General features: G+C 46.3%; 1 protein-coding gene across 1 annotated transcript in view; it reads left to right on the top strand.

Moving 5' to 3' along the window:
- The first annotated feature begins 8881 nt into the window (after positions 1-8881).
- The window catches only part of SASH3 (SAM and SH3 domain containing 3), a 38548-nt gene continuing 29101 nt past the window's right edge, over positions 8882-18328 (top strand). Inside the window, exon 1 of the mRNA XM_069985645.1 lies at positions 8882-9087. Coding sequence (XP_069841746.1) covers positions 9031-9087 — 57 coding nt within the window. The 5' untranslated portion in view covers positions 8882-9030. The remainder of the gene's footprint in view (positions 9088-18328) is intronic.

Consider the following 18328-nt stretch of genomic DNA (forward strand, 5'->3'; position numbering starts at 1 on the left):
GAGGAGGAGATAGGGCACACAGTACAGGAGGAGGAGATACGGTGTACAGTACAGGAGGAGGAGATACGGTGTACAGTACAGGAGGAGGAGGAGGAGGAGAAAGGGCATACAGTACAGGAGGAGGAGGAGATAGGGTGTACAGTACAGGAGGAGGAGGAGATAGGGTGTACAGTACAGGAGGAGGAGATAGGGCATACAGTACAGGACGAGGAGGAGGAGAAAGGGCATACAGTACAGGAGGAGGAGGAGATAGGGCATACAGTACAGGAGGAGGAGGAGAAAGGGCATACAGTACAGGACGAGGAGGAGGAGAAAGGGCATACAGTACAGGAGGAGGAGGAGATAGAGCATACAGTACAGGAGGAGGAGGAGATAGGGCACACAGTACAGGAGGAGGAGGAGATAGGGTGTACAGTACAGGAGGAGATAGGGCATACAGTACAGGACGAGGAGGAGGAGAAAGGGCATACAGTACAGGAGGAGGAGGAGATAGGGCATACAGTACAGGAGGAGGAGGAGATAGGGCATACAGTACAGGAGGAGGAAGAGAAAGGGCATACAGTACAGGATGAGGAGGAGGAGAAAGGGCATACAGTACAGGAGGAGGAGGACATAGAGCATACAGTACAGGAGGAGGAGGAGATAGGGCACACAGTACAGGAGGAGGAGGAGATAGGGTGTACAGTACAGGAGGAGGAGATAGGGCATACAGTACAGGACGAGGAGGAGGAGAAAGGGCATACAGTACAGGAGGAGGAGGAGATAGGGCATACAGTACAGGAGGAGGAGGAGATAGGGCATACAGTACAGGAGGAGGAGGAGAAAGGGCATACAGTACAGGACGAGGAGGAGGAGAAAGGGCATACAGTACAGGAGGAGGAGGAGATAGAGCATACAGTACAGGACGAGGAGGAGGAGAAAGGGCATACAGTACAGGAGGAGGAGGAGATAGGGCATACAGTACAGGAGGAGGAGGAGATAGGGCATACAGTACAGGAGGAGGAGGAGATAGGGCGTACAGTACAGGAGGAGGAGGAGATAGGGCATACAGTACAGGAGGAGGAGGAGGAGATAGAGCATACAGTACAGGAGGAGGAGGAGATAGGGCACACAGTACAGGAGGAGGAGGAGATAGGGCGTACAGTACAGGAGGAGGAGGAGATAGGGCGTACAGTACAGGAGGAGGAGGAGATAGGGCGTACAGTACAGGAGGAGGAGGAGATAGGGCATACAGTACAGGAGGAGGAGGAGATAGGGCCTTCACTACAGGAGGAGGAGGAGGAGATAGGGCGTACAGTACAGGAGGAGGAGGAGATAGGGCATACAGTACAGGAGGAGGAGATAGAGCATACAGTACAGGAGGAGGAGGAGATAGGGCATACAGTACAGGAGGAGGAGGAGATAGGGCGTACAGTACAGGAGGAGGAGGAGGAGATAGGGCATACAGTACAGGAGGAGGAGGAGGAGATAGGGCATACAGTACAGGAGGAGGAGGAGATAAGGCATACAGTACAGTACAGGAGGAGGAGGAGATAGGGCGTACAGGAGGAGGAGGAGATAGGGTGTACAGTACAGGAGGAGGAGGAGATAGGGCATACAGTACAGTACAGGAGGAGGAGGAGATATGGCGTACAGTACAGGAGGAGGAGATAGTGTGTACAGTACAGGAGGAGGAGATAGGGCATACAGTACAGGAGGAGGAGGAGATAGGGCGTACAGTACAGGAGGAGGAGGAGATAGGGCATACAGTACAGGAGGAGGAGGAGATATGGCGTACAGTACAGGAGGAGGAGATAGTGTGTACAGTACAGGAGGAGGAGGAGGAGATAGGGCATACAGTACAGGAGGAGGAGGAGATAGGGCGTACAGTACAGGAGGAGGAGATAGGGCGTACAGTACAGGAGGAGGAGGAGGAGGAGATAGGGCGTACAGGAGGAGGAGGAGATAGGGCGTACAGTACAGGAGGAGGAGGAGATAGGGCATACAGTACAGGAGGAGGAGGAGATAGGGCGTACAGTACAGGAGGAGGAGGAGATATGGCGTACAGTACAGGAGGAGGAGATAGTGTGTACAGTACAGGAGGAGGAGGAGGAGATAGGGCGTACAGTACAGGAGGAGGAGGAGGAGATAGGGCGTACAGGAGGAGGAGGAGATAGGGCATACAGTACAGGAGGAGGAGGAGATAGGGCGTACAGTACAGGAGGAGGAGGAGATAGGGCATACAGTACAGGAGGAGGAGAAGATAGGGCATACAGTACAGGAGGAGGAGGAGATAGGGCATACAGTACAGGAGGAGGAGGAGATAGGGCATACAGTACAGGAGGAGGAGGAGATAGGGCGTACAGTACAGGAGGAGGAGGAGATAGGGCGTACAGTACAGGAGGAGGAGGAGATAGGGCGTACAGTACAGGAGGAGGAGGAGATAGGGCATACAGTACAGGAGGAGGAGGAGATAGGGCGTACAGGAGGAGTAGTAGGAGATAGGGCGTACAGTACAGGAGGAGGAGGAGATAGGGCGTACAGGAGGAGGAGGAGATAGGGCATACAGTACAGGAGGAGGAGGAGGAGGAGGAGATAGGGCATACAGTACAGGAGGAGGAGGAGGAGGAGGAAATGCACATCGGGGACCTTGGGAAGTTATAACTGGATGAGATGATGGGGTTTATAACCTGATTCAGGTATAAATGAGACGACATGACGGGTGTGAATTCCCCTGCGCTCTGTCCTGTCCGGTGATTTCCTAGCAGAGAGTCATCACATTACAGGGGGATTATTCCAGCTATAGGGGGTGTGTACACGCGGCTTCAAGGGATTTTAACAAATAATCTATAATGTCACTCTGTCTATAGAGACGAACAAAATAGACTGTTATGGGGGATGTGTATATGTGTTATGGGGGATGTGTATATGTGTTATGGGGGATGTGTATATGTGTTATGGGGGATGTGTATGTGTGTTATGGGGGATGTGTATGTGTGTTATGGGGGATGTGTATGTGTGTTATGGGGGATGTGTATATGTGTTATGGGGGATGTGTATGTGTGTTATGGGGGATGTGTATATGTGTTATGGGGGATGTGTATATGTGTTATGGGGGATGTGTATGTGTGTTATGGGGGATGTGTATATGTGTTATGGGGGATGTGTATATGTGTTATGGGGGATGTGTATATGTGTTATGGGGGATGTGTATATGTGTTATGGGGGATGTGTATGTGTGTTATGGGGGATGTGTAGATGACACTGTTATGGGGGATTTGTAGATGACACTGTTATGGGGATCTGTAGATGACACTGTTATGGGGGATGTGTAGATGACACTGTTATGGGGATGTGTAGATGACACTGTTATGGGGATGTGTAGATGACACTGTTATGGGGATCTGTAGATGACACTGTTATGGGGGATGTGTAGATGACACTGTTATGGGGATCTGTAGATGACACTGTTATGGGGATGTGTAGATGACACTGTTATGGGGATGTGTAGATGACACTGTTATGGGGATGTGTAGATGACATTGTTGTGGGGATCTGTAGATGACACTGTTATGGGGATGTGTAGATGACACTGTTATGGGGATGTGTAGATGACACTGTTGTGGGGGATGTGTAGATGACACTGTTATGGGGATGTGTAGATGACACTGTTATGGGGATGTGTAGATGACATTGTTGTGGGGATCTGTAGATGACACTGTTATGGGGATGTGTAGATGACACTGTTATGGGGATCTGTAGGTGACACTGTGTTATGGGGAGGATCTGTGTCAGTTGTCTTAGCTCAGCAGAGAGGGACAGGGTGACTACAGACAGCTGCAGTTTTAATGAAGTATTTGGAAAGCCGCCACCTACAGAGCGGAGCGAGACACTTCCTGTAATTCTGTAGATTTTGACATGTGACCATCTTACTGCTATCTTATATCGGAGGAAGAGGCTACCAGCAGCAGAAAGAGAAGTAGATTTTGTCTCTAATAGAAGCCAGACATCTGCCCAGGAAATGCTGAGCTTCAGCCCCATAATGCATCACTGCACCCCGATACAACCAGCAATACACTGCACTAGTTATATATAGGAGCAGTATTATAGTAGTTATATCCCTGTATGTAGGAGCAGTATTATAGTAGTTATATTCCTGTATATAGGAGCAGTATTATAGTAGTTATATTCTTGTACATAGGAGCAGTACTATAGTAGTATATCCCTGTATATAGGAGCAGTATTATAGTAGTTATATTCCTGTATATAGGAGCAGTAGTATAGTAGTTATATTCCTGTATATAGGGAGCAGTATTATAGTAGTTATATCCCTGTATATAGGAGCAGTATTATAGTAGGTATATTCCTGTATATAGGGGCAGTATTATAGTAGTTATATTCTTGTATAGGAGCAGTATTATAGTAGTTATATTCTTGTAGATAGGAGCAGTATTATAGTAGTATATTCCTGTATATAGGAGCAGTATTATAGTAGTTATATCCCTGTATATAGGAGCAGTATTATAGTAGTTATATTCCTGTATATAGGAGCAGTATTATAGTAGTTATGCGAGGGAAAGATACAGCTGACCCGCACCGCCAGACAACGATCCAGTATCAATGGGCCCACGGGTATGAGCATGCAGGATACACCGCGGCAGGTTCGGCTGAGCACCGGGGGTGCAAGACGGTAGGACAGGAGTACACTGTGTATGGAGTAGACAAAGACAGCACTCACCCGGTATCTTCAAACAGCTCTCTTTATTCCATAGACCGCGGATAGCAGGGAGGGAGAGGTAAGGACGCGCACTGGGACGGCCGTTTCGGGGACACGCCCCCTTTGTCGACCAGGTCGACAAAGGGGGCGTGTCCCCGAAACGGCCGTCCCAGTGCGCGTCCTTACCTCTCCCTCCCTGCTATCCGCGGTCTACGGAATAAAGAGAGCTGTTTGAAGATACCGGGTGAGTGCTGTCTTTGTCTACTCCATACACATTATAGTAGTTATATTCCTGTATATAGGAGCAGTATTATAGTAGTTATATTCCTGTATATAGGGGCAGTATTATAGTAGTTACGGTTCAGGGAAGAAAAAGAGTGCTGCACCTCACACCTATGGCTGATACTTGTACCTCTCGGCTGCATTAACAACATCAGAATTCTGTATGTGAATTGATCAAGCCACACTGCCCCATGTACCGCGTGCAGGTATCTGATACACATGGGCCCCTACACTAAGTCCACACTGTGCCGGTCAGCGACCACCACCCCCGCAGGCTTGCACAGTCAGGGAAGGGAGGCCATGGAACGGCCCTGCAACCCCCATGCCACAGGACCAGACCCAAAAATGCCACACCAGAACCCAGCCAGCACCACCGGCGGAGGAAGCTGCCCCCAAACAGCACAAGTCTGGATAAGGTATTGCACTCACCATAGCTATCAAAGATAGAATGGGACAGACAGGAGGGATTAAAACCATGAGCACTCAGGTGTCTCCTGCTAATTGCGGTCATGTGGCTCTCACCAGGAGGAGTGCAAAACACGGAGAAAAGAGAGAAACAAAATACGGTTCAGGGAAGAAAAAGAGTGCTGCACCTCACACCTATGGCTGAAACTTGTACCTCTCGGCTGCATTAACAACATCAGAATTCTGTATGTGAATTGATCAAGCCACACTGCCCCATGTACCGCGTGCAGGTATCTGATACACATGGGTCCCTACACTAAGTCCACACTGTGCCGGTCAGCGACCACCACCCCCGCAGGCGTGCACAGTCAGGGAAGGGAGGCCATGGAACGGCCCTGCAACCCCCATGCCACAGGACCAGACCCAAAAATGCCACACCAAAACCCAGCCAGCACCACCGGCGGAGGAAGCTGCCCCCAAACAGCACAAGTCTGGATAAGGTATTGCACTCACCATAGCTATCAAAGATAGAATGGGACAGACAGGAGGGATTAAAACCATGAGCACTCAGGTGTCTCCTGCTAATTGCGGTCATGTGGGTCTCACCAGGAGGAGTGCAAAACACCGAGAAAAGAGAGAAACAAAATACGGTTCAGGGAAGAAAAAGAGTGCTGCACCTCACACCTATGGCTGATACTTGTACCTCTCGGCTGCATTAACAACATCAGAATTCTGTATGTGAATTGATCAAGCCACACTGCCCCATGTACCGCGTGCAGGTATCTGATACACATGGGTCCCTACACTAAGTCCACACTGTGCCGGTGTGCCATAGGTGTGAGGTGCAGCACTCTCTTCCCTGAACCGTATTTTGTTTCTCTCTTTTCTCGGTGTTTTGCACTCCTCCTGGTGAGACCCACATGACCGCAATTAGCAGGAGACACCTGAGTGCTCATGGTTTTAATCCCTCCTGTCTGTCCCATTCTATCTTTGATAGCTATGGTGAGTGCAATACCTTATCCAGACTTGTGCTGTTTGGGGGCAGCTTCCTCCGCCGGTGGTGCTGGCTGGGTTTTGGTGTGGCATTTTTGGGACTGGTCCTGTGGCATGGGGGTTACAGGGCCGTTCCATGGCCTCCCTTCCCTGGCTGTGCACGCCTGCGGGGGTGGTGGTCACTGACCGGCACAGTGTGGACTTAGTGTAGGGACCCATGTGTATCAGATACCTGCACGAGGTACATGGGGCAGTGTGGCTTGATCAATTCACATACAGAATTCAGATGTTTTTTATGCAGCCGAGAGGTACTAGTATCAGCCATAGGTGTGAGGTGCAGCACTCTCTTTCTTCCCTGAACCGTATTTTGTTTCTCTCTTTTCTCGGTGTTTTGCACTCCTCCTGGTGAGACCCACATGACCGCAATTAGCAGGAGACACCTGAGTGCTCATGGTTTTAATCCCTCCTGTCTGTCCCATTCTATCTTTGATAGCTATGGTGAGTGCAATACCTTATCCAGACTTGTGCTGTTTGGGGGCAGCTTCCTCCGCCGGTGGTGCTGGCTGGGTTTTGGTGTGGCATTTTTGGGACTGGTCCTGTGGCATGGGGGTTACAGGGCCGTTCCATGGCCTCCCTTCCCTGACTGTGCACGCCTGCGGGGGTGGTGGTCACTGACCGGCACAGTGTGGACTTAGTGTAGGGACCCATGTGTATCAGATACCTGCACGAGGTACATGGGGCAGTGTGGCTTGATCAATTCACATACAGAATTCTGATGTTTTTTATGCAGCCGAGAGGTACTAGTATCAGCCATAGGTGTGAGGTGCAGCACTCTCTTTCTTCCCTGAACCGTATTTTGTTTCTCTCTTTTCTCCGTGTTTTGCACTCCGCCTGGTGAGACCCACATGACCGCAATTAGCAGGAGACACCTGAGTGCTCATGGTTTTAATCCCTCCTGTCTGTCCCATTCTATCTTTGATAGCTATGGTGAGTGCAATACCTTATCCAGACTTGTGCTGTTTGGGGGCAGCTTCCTCCGCCGGTGGTGCTGGCTGGGTTTTGGTGTGGCATTTTTGGGACTGGTCCTGTGGCATGGGGGTCGCAGGGCCGTTCCATGGCCTCCCTTCCCTGGCTGTGCACGCCTGCGGGGGTGGTGGTCACTGACCGGCACAGTGTGGACTTAGTGTAGGGACCCATGTGTATCAGATACCTGCACGAGGTACATGGGGCAGTGTGGCTTGATCAATTCACATACAGAATTCTGATGTTTTTTATGCAGCCGAGAGGTACTAGTATCAGCCATAGGTGTGAGGTGCAGCACTCTCTTTCTTCCCTGAACCGTATTATAGTAGTAATATTCTTGTATATAGGAGCAGTATTATAGTAGTTATATTCCTGTATATAGGAGCAGTATTATAGTAGTTATATTCCTGTATATAGGAGCAGTATTATAGTAGTTATAGTCCTGTATATAGGAGCAGTATTATAGTAGTTATATTCTTGTATATAGGGGCAGTATTATAGTAGTTATATTCCTGTATATAGGAGCAGTATTATAGTAGTTATGACACGAACTGGAGAGAATGGAACTGCTGCACATCCCATCTATGGCTGATACTAATGCCGCTAGGCCTATATTAAAAATCAACACCAGAGCGTCTGTATATGAATTGATCAAGCCATATTGCCCCGTGTACCACCGCGCAGGTCCTCTGGTCCACACGGGTCCCTACGCTAACTCCACACCGTGTCGGTCAGCGACCGCCAACCCCGCAAAGCGTGCACGTGCAGGGGAGGGAGGCCATGGAACGGCCCTGCAACCCCAATGTCACAGGACCAGACCCAAAAAGCCCCACCAAAACCCGGCCAGCACCACCGGCGGGGAAGGCTGCCCCCAAACGACACAAGTATGGATATGGTATTACACTTACCATTGCTGCTCTCACAGAATGGGGAAGACATAAGGTCCAGACATGTGAGCACAGACATATCCTGCTAATTTTGGTCATGTGGGTCTTATAAAGGAGTGCTAGCTGTTCAGAGAGGGAGAACTGTAAAACACGAACTGGAGAGAATGGAACGGCTGCACATCCCATCTATGGCTGATACTAATGCCGCTAGGCCTATATTAAAAATCAACACCAGAGTGTCTGTATATGAATTGATCAAGCCATATTGCCCCGTGTACCACCGCACAGGTCCTCTGGTCCACACGGGTCCCTACGCTAACTCCACACCGTGTCGGTCAGCGACCGCCAACCCCGCAAAGCGTGCACGTGCAGGGGAGGGAGGTCATGGAACGCATTATAGTAGTTATATTCCTGTATATAGTGGACAGTATTATAAAAGTTATATTCCTGTATATAGGGAGCAGTATTATAGTAGTTATATACCTGTATACAGGGGGCAGTATTATAGTAGTTCCAGCCTCTTCTTGGGGAGTTTATCGCTGCTGCGGTTTCCTTCCTCATTTACAGGTCTCCTCGGGCCTGTGGCATCACTCAGATCTTAAAGTGACTTTTGGCAGATCATGTGACCTGGTTTCCTGTACTGTGTTGCATCGTTTCAAAGCCTAAAAAACTGAAGTAAGACAACACCAGTCCTGATTCATCGACTCCTTGTATCTACAATACTGAAAGAGAACGTATTCAGAAATGTTACGACGGAAACCCTCCAACGCCTCGGACAAGGACCCCACTCAGAAGAAGAAGGTAGGAGTTAGAGTCACAGTCCTCATGTGAGGATAGGCGCAGTATGTGAACGCTGCATATGTGGACTCTGTATCCCCATCATGAATCTACCCTCCCAGATGTAGCAGAGCTGTGTCCGCCATCTGGCACATTTCATGGTGGTATCATGTAGTATCGATGGTTTTTTAGGATGATCTTCTCCATTGTTTGCAGGCCGGGACTGCACATCCAGCATGGTGGTTGCATTACATCAATATGCAATACAAAGGTCGGCCACCTGTACAGCTAGTGTATCTAAGCCTTGTTTGGCTACTGCACGACACTAAATGTAATGTAAAAATGTTCTAGTTATGTATCTAAGCCAACCATGTGTGATACTATTTGTCAGGCTGTTGAATTTGACATATGTGTTTATCATATGTGATACTACACTACTAGGCTGATGTATCTAAGCCTATCAATTAAGAAACAGTTTGGATGCTGTATCTAAGCCTATACTGTCATCTGAGCTGCCGTATCTAATCCTAGCATGTGTGATACAGTCTTACAGAACCATACAGCACTACGTTCTTCCTGAGCCATTGGATTGACTCGGCTGCTGCGGCTCATCTTTTTGCGGCTCCTCTTCTTGCGGGGTCAGATTTAGGAGGGTTCTGGACATATAGTGCTTATATAAAAGTGCACAACATGGAACATTGGAATATACACTGTTGTGTCCATGTGGCCCTGAGGTTGGGATTCTAGGGGCCACAGCTGCACAGAGGAGCTGAATATACTGATACAACCAGATCATTATATCTGTATACGTGTGTGTGTGTGTGTGTGTATTATATATATATATATATATATATATATATATATATATATATATACATACAGCACCTCCCTACTGCTGCAGCCCCCCAGATATTAGCTTGGGCTCTTAGGAGGCTAAGGGGTCCCTGTATAAGGCTGGGCATCCCTGTATAAGGCTAGGGGTCCCAGTATAAGGTCGGGGATCCCTGTATACAGCCGGGGGTCCCTGTATAAGGCTGAGGGCCATTGTATAAGGCTGAAGCTTCTGTATAAGCCTGAGTGCCCCTGTATAAGCCTGAGTGCCCCTGTATAAGGCCAGGGATCCCTGTATAAGGCTGAGGGCCCCTGTATAAGGCTGAGGGTCCCTGTATAAGGCTCGGAGCCCCTGTATAAGCCTGAGTGCCCCTGTATAAGGCCGGGGATCCCTGCATACAGCCGGGGGTCCCTGTATAAGTCTGAGGGTCCCTGTATAAGGCTGGGGATCCCTGCATAAGGCTGAGGGCCCCTGTATAAGGCTGAGGGTCCCTGTATAAGGCTCGGAGCCCCTGTATAAGCCTGAGTGCCCCTGTATAAGGCCGGGGATCCCTGCATACAGCCGGGGGTCCCTGTATAAGTCTGAGGGTCCCTGTATAAGGCTGAAGCTTCTGTATAAGGCTCTGAGACCCTGTATAAGGCCGGGGATCCCTGTATAAGGCTGGGAGACCCTGTATAAGGCTGGTTGTACCTGTATAAGGCCGGGGATCCCTGTATAAGGCTGGGAGACCCTGTATAAGGCTGAGTGTACCTGTATAAGGCCGGGGATCCCTGTATACAGCTGGGGGTCCCTCTATAAGGCTGGGGGTCCCTGTATACAGCCGGGGGTCCCTGTATAAGTCTAGGGGTCCCTGTATAAGGTCGGGGGTCTGGGGGTCCCTGTATAAGGCTGAGTGCCCCTGTATAAGGCTGGGGAGCCCCTGTATAAGGCTGGGGTCCCTGTATAAGGTAAGGGCCCCACGGTCTCTGTGTCTGAGTGATCTATACACAACCATACTCTTACAGTCGCTCTCGCCCACATAACTCTGATAAAACCACAATTGTCGTCTTGTCAGGGCCGGAAGCCGACTACCTGTCACTTAACGGGAAACTGTGAGATAAAAGTCTGAACACTGCAGAAACGTGAATCCTGCACAAATACCATCACCGTTCTGAGTTACAGAAGAAAAATAACGAAATAGAGAAATATGTAAAATACCTGGGCAGATACTGAACTCACTTATCACATCCAGAGCTGCATTCATAGTTCTGCTCTGTGGGTGGTTCACACATCAGTCACATAGTTACTGTGGGGATTAGTCATATCTGATGGTATAGTGTCAGCGAGAGCATCTAGTGGAACTTTAAATGCAGCTCTGAAGGTGATTGCCGTATAAACCATAATGTAACAAGGCTGTATCTAAGTCTGTACCACGTATCACAATGCTGCTTCATAGTTCTACATTCATCATTGGGGAACAGGTAACAGACCAGGTGTATGGTGTGGACAGGGGGTCTCCCCTCCTCCTACTTTCTGGTATTTTTGGGAGACATTCTGCAGCTTCCAGGAAGAGATGAGACATTATTAGTCACCGCCTCCGGTTCATGCATATAATGTGCACAGTGCAGAGAGTGGTCTCAGATCATGTGATCGGGTCGGGGTTCTCCTAAAAGAGTGTGTGTGTGTGGGGGGGGGGGGGGGGTAATTTAATTATAGATTATCATGACATGAAGAACACAATAAAATAACAAACTACAGTGAGTTCTCTTACCGGTGAGACTTCTGCCGCTGCAAAACTACAGCCGGGTTAATCTGCTAAGGCATAATGGGAGTTGTAGTTTTAGTTGTGGGATTACACCACTTTTACAGTACAGAATTTATAGATAGCTCCAAAATCTCACTGCTCTTACAGTAAAGAATATATAAAGGGCACCATGGTGTCATTGCACTTATAGTAAAAAATCTATAGCAAGCTCCATGGTGTCACTGCTCTTATAGCAAAGAATCTATAGCGAGCTCCAAGTGTCACTGCTCTTAGTCTTACAGTAAATAATCTATAGCAAGCTCCATATACTGTCACTGCTTTTTCAGTAGAGATGCTACAGAGAGTTCCATACTGTCACTGCTTTTACAGGAAAGAATCTATAGAGAGTTCCATACTGTCACTGCTTTTACAGGAAAGAATCTATAGAGAGTTCCATACTGTCACTGCTTTTACAGAAAATAATCTATAGAAGGCTTCATATACTGTCACTGCTTTTTCCGTAGAGACACTATAGAGAGCTCTATAATGTCACTGCTTTTACAGGAAAGAATCTATAGAAATGTCCATATACTGTCACTGCTTTTTTAGTAGAGACGCTACAGAGAGCTCCATACCGTCACTGCTTTTACAGGAAAGAATCTATAGAGAGTTCCATACTGTCACTGCTTTTACAGAAAAGAATCTATAGAGGGCTCCATAGTCTTGCTGTCCTTACAGTAAAGAATCCATGGAGAGCTCCATATTGTCGGACCTCTTACTATAGAGAAACAGAAACACTGGCTGCTAAAGTTACATTTACTGTCATCTAAAATCCTAATCCCCTTCCCTATGTCGGTGTCCCCCCGGGTGTTTTCCTACTTAGTAATCCCGGAATGTGCAGGACATGAATCAGCGTTACTTCCTCTCCCGGCCTCCAACCCATCACCTGATCCTTCATTGTATGATTGGATATTTTGTGTGGACATTTAAATTATAGCCGCACATCTTCCAGTGTGAACAGATGACACCTGGCCAGTGTGTGAGTGCTGGACTTCACAAGACATGAACAGTTGTACGGCAGGCACAATTACACAGGGGAATAGTCCTGGGGAACAGACACTGGCACTATAGAGTCCTTAAAGGGGACCAATCACGCCGAAATTGCCCCCATTGATAAGGAAACGTGCTGGTACATCAGCCAGCACGCTTCCCAAACATCCCCCTGTCCCCTTCGTCCCCTCCTTTATTACCCCGTAATCTTACTTTTGTGATGTCCCGCGCCGTATGCTAATCAGCCCCAAGTAGTCAAGGTGGGCTGAACTAGTCAAGGTGGGCTGCACTAGTCACGGTCCCGGGCGCTGTAATCACGCCCAGAGGGGCGTGATTCAAAGACCTGCGCTCCGCCGACGTCATCTCTGGCTCGCGTTCACGTCAGCGTCTTCTCCCGCCGTACTGCGCATGTGCGGCATGCGAAAGACGCGGCGCGCCGCCGACGTAAACACGGGCCAGAGATGCAGGTCTTTGAATCACGCCCCTCTGGGCGTGATTACAGCGCCCGGGACCGTGACTAGTTCAGCCCACCTTGACTAGTTCAGCCCACCTTGACTAGTTCAGCCCACCTTGACTACTTGGGGCTGATTAGCATACGGCGCGGGACATCACAAAAGTAAGATTACGGGGTAATAAAGGAGGGGACGAAGGGGACAGGGGGATGTTTGGGAAGCGTGCTGGCTGATGTACCAGCACGTTTCCTTATTAATGGGGGCAATTTCGGCGTGATTGGTCCCCTTTAAATAGGCACTGTGGTTACACCTTTCTAAATCAGCAGGAGATGTACAGCAAGTTTACAATATGCATTCATTATTAGTTCTCATGATTTATAACAAAGCTATACTTACTGTATCCAGGTCCAGTCTCCTGAAGGCAGCTATATAACAGCTATACTTACTGTATCCAGGTCCAGTCTCCTGAAGGCAGCTATATAACAGCTATACTTACTGTATCCAGGTCCAGTCTTTTGAAGGCTGCTATATAACAGCTATACTTACTGTATCCAGGTCCAGTCTCCTGAAGGCAGCTATATAACAACTATACTTACTGTATCCAGGTCCAGTCTCCTGAAGGCAGCTATATAACAGCTATACTTACTGTATCCAGGTCCAGTCTCCTGAAGGCAGCTATATAACAGCTATACTTACTGTATCCAGGTCCAGTCTCCTGAAGGCTGCTATATAACAGCTATACTTACTGTATCCAGGCCCAGTCTCCTAAAGGCAGCTATGTAACAGCTATACTTACTGTATCCAGGTCCAGTCTCCTGAAGGCAGCTATACAACAACTATACTTACTGTATCCAGGTCCAGTCTCCTGAAGGCAGCTATATAACAGCTATACTTACTGTATCCAGGTCCTGTCTCCTAAAGGCAGCTTTATGACAGCTATACTTACTGTATTCAGGTCCTGTCTCCTTAAGGCAGATATATACCAGCTATACTTACCAAAAATCCAGGTCCAGTCTCCTGAAAGCTGCTAGATAACAGCTATACTTACTGTATCCAGGTCCAGTCTCCTGAAGGCAGCTATATAGCAGCTATACTTACTGTATCCAGGTCCAGTCTCCTAAAAGCTGCTATATAACAGCTATACTTACTGTATCCAGGTCCAGTCTCCTGAAGGCAGCTATATAACAGCTATACTTACTGTATCCAGGTCCAGTCTCCTGAAGGCAGCTATATAAAAGCTATACTTACGGTATTCAGGTACAGTGTCCTAAAGGCAGCTATATAACAGCTATACTTACTGTATCCTGGTCCAGTCTCCTGAAGACTGCTATATAACAGCTACACTTACTTGTATCCTGGTCCAGTCTCCTGAAGGCAGCTATATAACAGCTATACTTACTGTATCCAGGTCCAGTCTCCTGAAGGCTGCTATATAACAGCTATACGTACTGTATCCAGGTCCAGTCTCCTGAAGGCAGCTATATAACAGCTATACTTACTGTATCCAGGTCCAGCCTCGTGAAGGCAGCTATATAACAGCTACACTTACTGTATCCAGGTCCAGTCTCCTGAAGGCAGCTATATAACAGCTATACTTACTGTATCCAGGTCCAGTCTCCTGAAGGCAGCTATATAACAGCTATACTTACTGTATCCAGGTCCAGTCTCCTGCTATATAACAGCTATACTTACTGTATCCAGGTTCAGTCTCCTGAAGGCAGCTATATAACAGCTATACTTACTGTATCCAGGTCCAGTCTCCTGAAGGCTGCTATATAACAGCTATACTTACCGTATCCAGGTCCAGTCTCCTGAAGGCAGCTATATAACAGCTATACTTACTGTATCCAGGCCCAGTCTCCTGAAGGCAGCTATATAACAGCTATACTTACTGTATCCAGGCCCAGTCTCCTGAAGGCAGCTATATAACAGCTATACTTACTGTATCCAGGTCCAATCTCCTGAAGGCAGCTATATAACAGCTATACTTACTGTATCCAGGTCCAGTCTCCTGAAGGCTGCTATATAACAGCTATACTTACTGTATCCAGGTCCAGTCTCCTGATGGCTGCTATATAACAGCTATACTTACTGTATCCAGGTCCAGTTTCAAATTTGAAAATGGCCGTGTGAGATGTTTAAACTGTTGCTTGCTATTGTTTGCTGCGCTGTACATCATTTTGGAAGATGGAATAAATTACATGTTTGATTCATCTGTGGGAGTGCTGATGGAATCCTTTTGGCTATTTAATCTGATCCTTGGTCTAGATCTTCCAAATATCACCCACCGCAGTAGATAGAGATAGGAGATAGATAGATAGATAGATAGATAGATAGATAGATAGATAGATAGATAGATAGATAGATAGATAGGATATAGATAGATAGATAGATAGATAGATAGATAGATAGATAGGAGATAGATAGATAGATAGATAGATAGATAGGAGATAGATAGGAGATAGATAGATAGATAGATAGATAGATAGATAGATAGATAGATAGGAGATAGATAGATAGATAGATAGATAGATAGATAGATAGATAGATAGATAGGAGATAGATAGATAGATAGATAGATAGATAGGAGATAGAGATAGATAGATAGATAGATAGATAGATAGATAGATAGATAGGAGATAGATAGATAGATAGATAGATAGATAGATAAAAAGATAGATGATAGATAGATAGATAGATAGATAGATAGATAGATAGATAGGAGATAGATAGATAGATAGATAGATAGATAGATAGGAGATAGATAGATAGATAGATAGATAGGAGATAGATAGAAAGATAGATAGATAGATAGATAGGAGATAGGAGATAGATAGATAGATAGATAGATAGATAGATAGATAGATAGATAGATAGATAGATAGGAGATAGATAGATAGATAGATAGGAGATAGATAGAAAGATAGATAGATAGATAGATAGATAGATAGATAGATAGATAGGAGATAGGAGATAGATAGATAGATAGATAGATAGATAGATAGATAGATAGATAGAAGATAGATAGGAGATAGATAGATAGATAGATAGATAGATAGATAGATAGATAGATAGATAGGAGATAGATAGGAGATAGATAGATAGATAGGAGATAGATAGATAGGAGATAGGAGATAGATAGATAGATAGATAGATAGATAGATAGATAGATAGGAGATAGATAGATAGAAGATAGATAGATAAATAGATAGATAGATAGATAGATAGATAGATAGATAGGTAGATATATAGGAGATAGATAGGAGATAGATAGATAGATAGATAGATAGATAGATAGATAGGAGATAGATAGATAGATAGATAGATAGATAGATAGATAGATAGGTAGATAGATAGATAGATAGATAGATAGATAGGAGATAGATAGATAGATAGATAGATAGATAGGAGATAGATAGGAGATAGATAGATAGATAGATAGATAGATAGATAGATAGATAGATATGAGATAGATAGATAGATAGATAGATAGATAGATAGATAGATAGATAGGAGATAGATAAATTATAGATAGATAGATAGATAGATAGATAGATAGATAGATAGATAGGAGATAGATAGATTATAGATAGATAGGAGATAGATAGATTATAGATAGATAGATAGATAGGAGATAGATAGGAGATAGATAGATTATAGATAGATAGATAGATTATAGATAGATTATAGATAGATAGACACTTCCTTCCATCTGTCTAGACACAGATAATTAACATTTGCCAGTAGAATAGTTTATACATTTTCCAGAAAACACTATAACTCTCATATTTTCTGCCATTATTTGTTTGTCTGCCGGGTCGAGCGGCTGCACCGGTGTCACTTCCGGTACATGTGCTTCCGGCTGTGCAGCCTGGGCCGGGAGATGAGGGGTTAATAAGTGCTATCTGTATGAGGCATCTACAGAAGTGAGAAATAAAGAAACCGCACTGTGCACCCGGAGGAAGCCAGAGTGATTGTGACTACAGCAGTGTATACAGCACACTATGACTGTGACTACAGCAGTGTATACAGCACACTATGACTGTGACTACAGCAGTGTATACAGCACACTATGACTGTGACTACAGCAGTGTATACAGCACACTATGACTGTGACTACAGCAGTGTATACAGCACACTATGACTGTGACTACAGCAGTGTATACAGCACACTATGACTGTGACTACCGCAGTGTATACAGCACACTATGACTGTGACTACAGCAGTGTATACAGCACATTATGACTGTGACTACAGCAGTGTATACAGCACACTATGACTGTGACTACAGCAGTGTATACATCACACGATGACTGTGACTACAGCAGTGTATACAGCACACTACGACTGACTACAGCAGTGTATACAGCACACTATGGCTGTGACTACAGCAGTGTATACAGCACACTATGACTGTGACTACAGCAGTGTATACAGCACACTATGACTGACTACAGCAGTGTATACAGCACACTATGGCTGTGACTACAGCAGTGTATACAGCACACTATGACTGTGACTACAGCAGTGTATACAGCACACTATGGCTGTGACTACAGCAGTGTATACAGCACACTATGACTGTGACTACAGCAGTGTATACAGCACACTATGGCTGTGACTACAGCAGTGTATACAGCACACTATGTGACTACAGCAATGTATACAGCACACTATGTGACTACAGCAGTGTATACAGCACACTATGTGACTACAGCATGGTATACAGCACACTATGTGACTACAGCAGTGTATACAGCACACTATGACTGTGACTACAGCAGTGTATACAGCACACTACGACTGACTACAGCAGTGTATACAGCACACTATGGCTGTGACTACAGCAGTGTATACAGCACACTATGACTGTGACTACAGCAGTGTATACAGCACACTATGACTGTGACTACCGCAGTGTATACAGCACACTATGACTGTGACTACCGCAGTGTATACAGCACACTATGACTGTGACTACAGCAGTGTATACAGCACACTATGACTGTGACTACAGCAGTGTATACAGCACACTATGACTGTGACTACAGCAGTGTATACAGCACACTACGACTGACTACAGCAGTGTATACAGCACACTATGGCTGTGACTACAGCAGTGTATACAGCACACTATGACTGTGACTACAGCAGTGTATACAGCACACTACGACTGACTACAGCAGTGTATACAGCACACTATGGCT

The sequence above is a fragment of the Dendropsophus ebraccatus genome, chromosome 10 (genome assembly GCF_027789765.1).
Source record: "Dendropsophus ebraccatus isolate aDenEbr1 chromosome 10, aDenEbr1.pat, whole genome shotgun sequence".
Taxonomy (NCBI): Eukaryota; Metazoa; Chordata; class Amphibia; order Anura; family Hylidae; genus Dendropsophus; species Dendropsophus ebraccatus.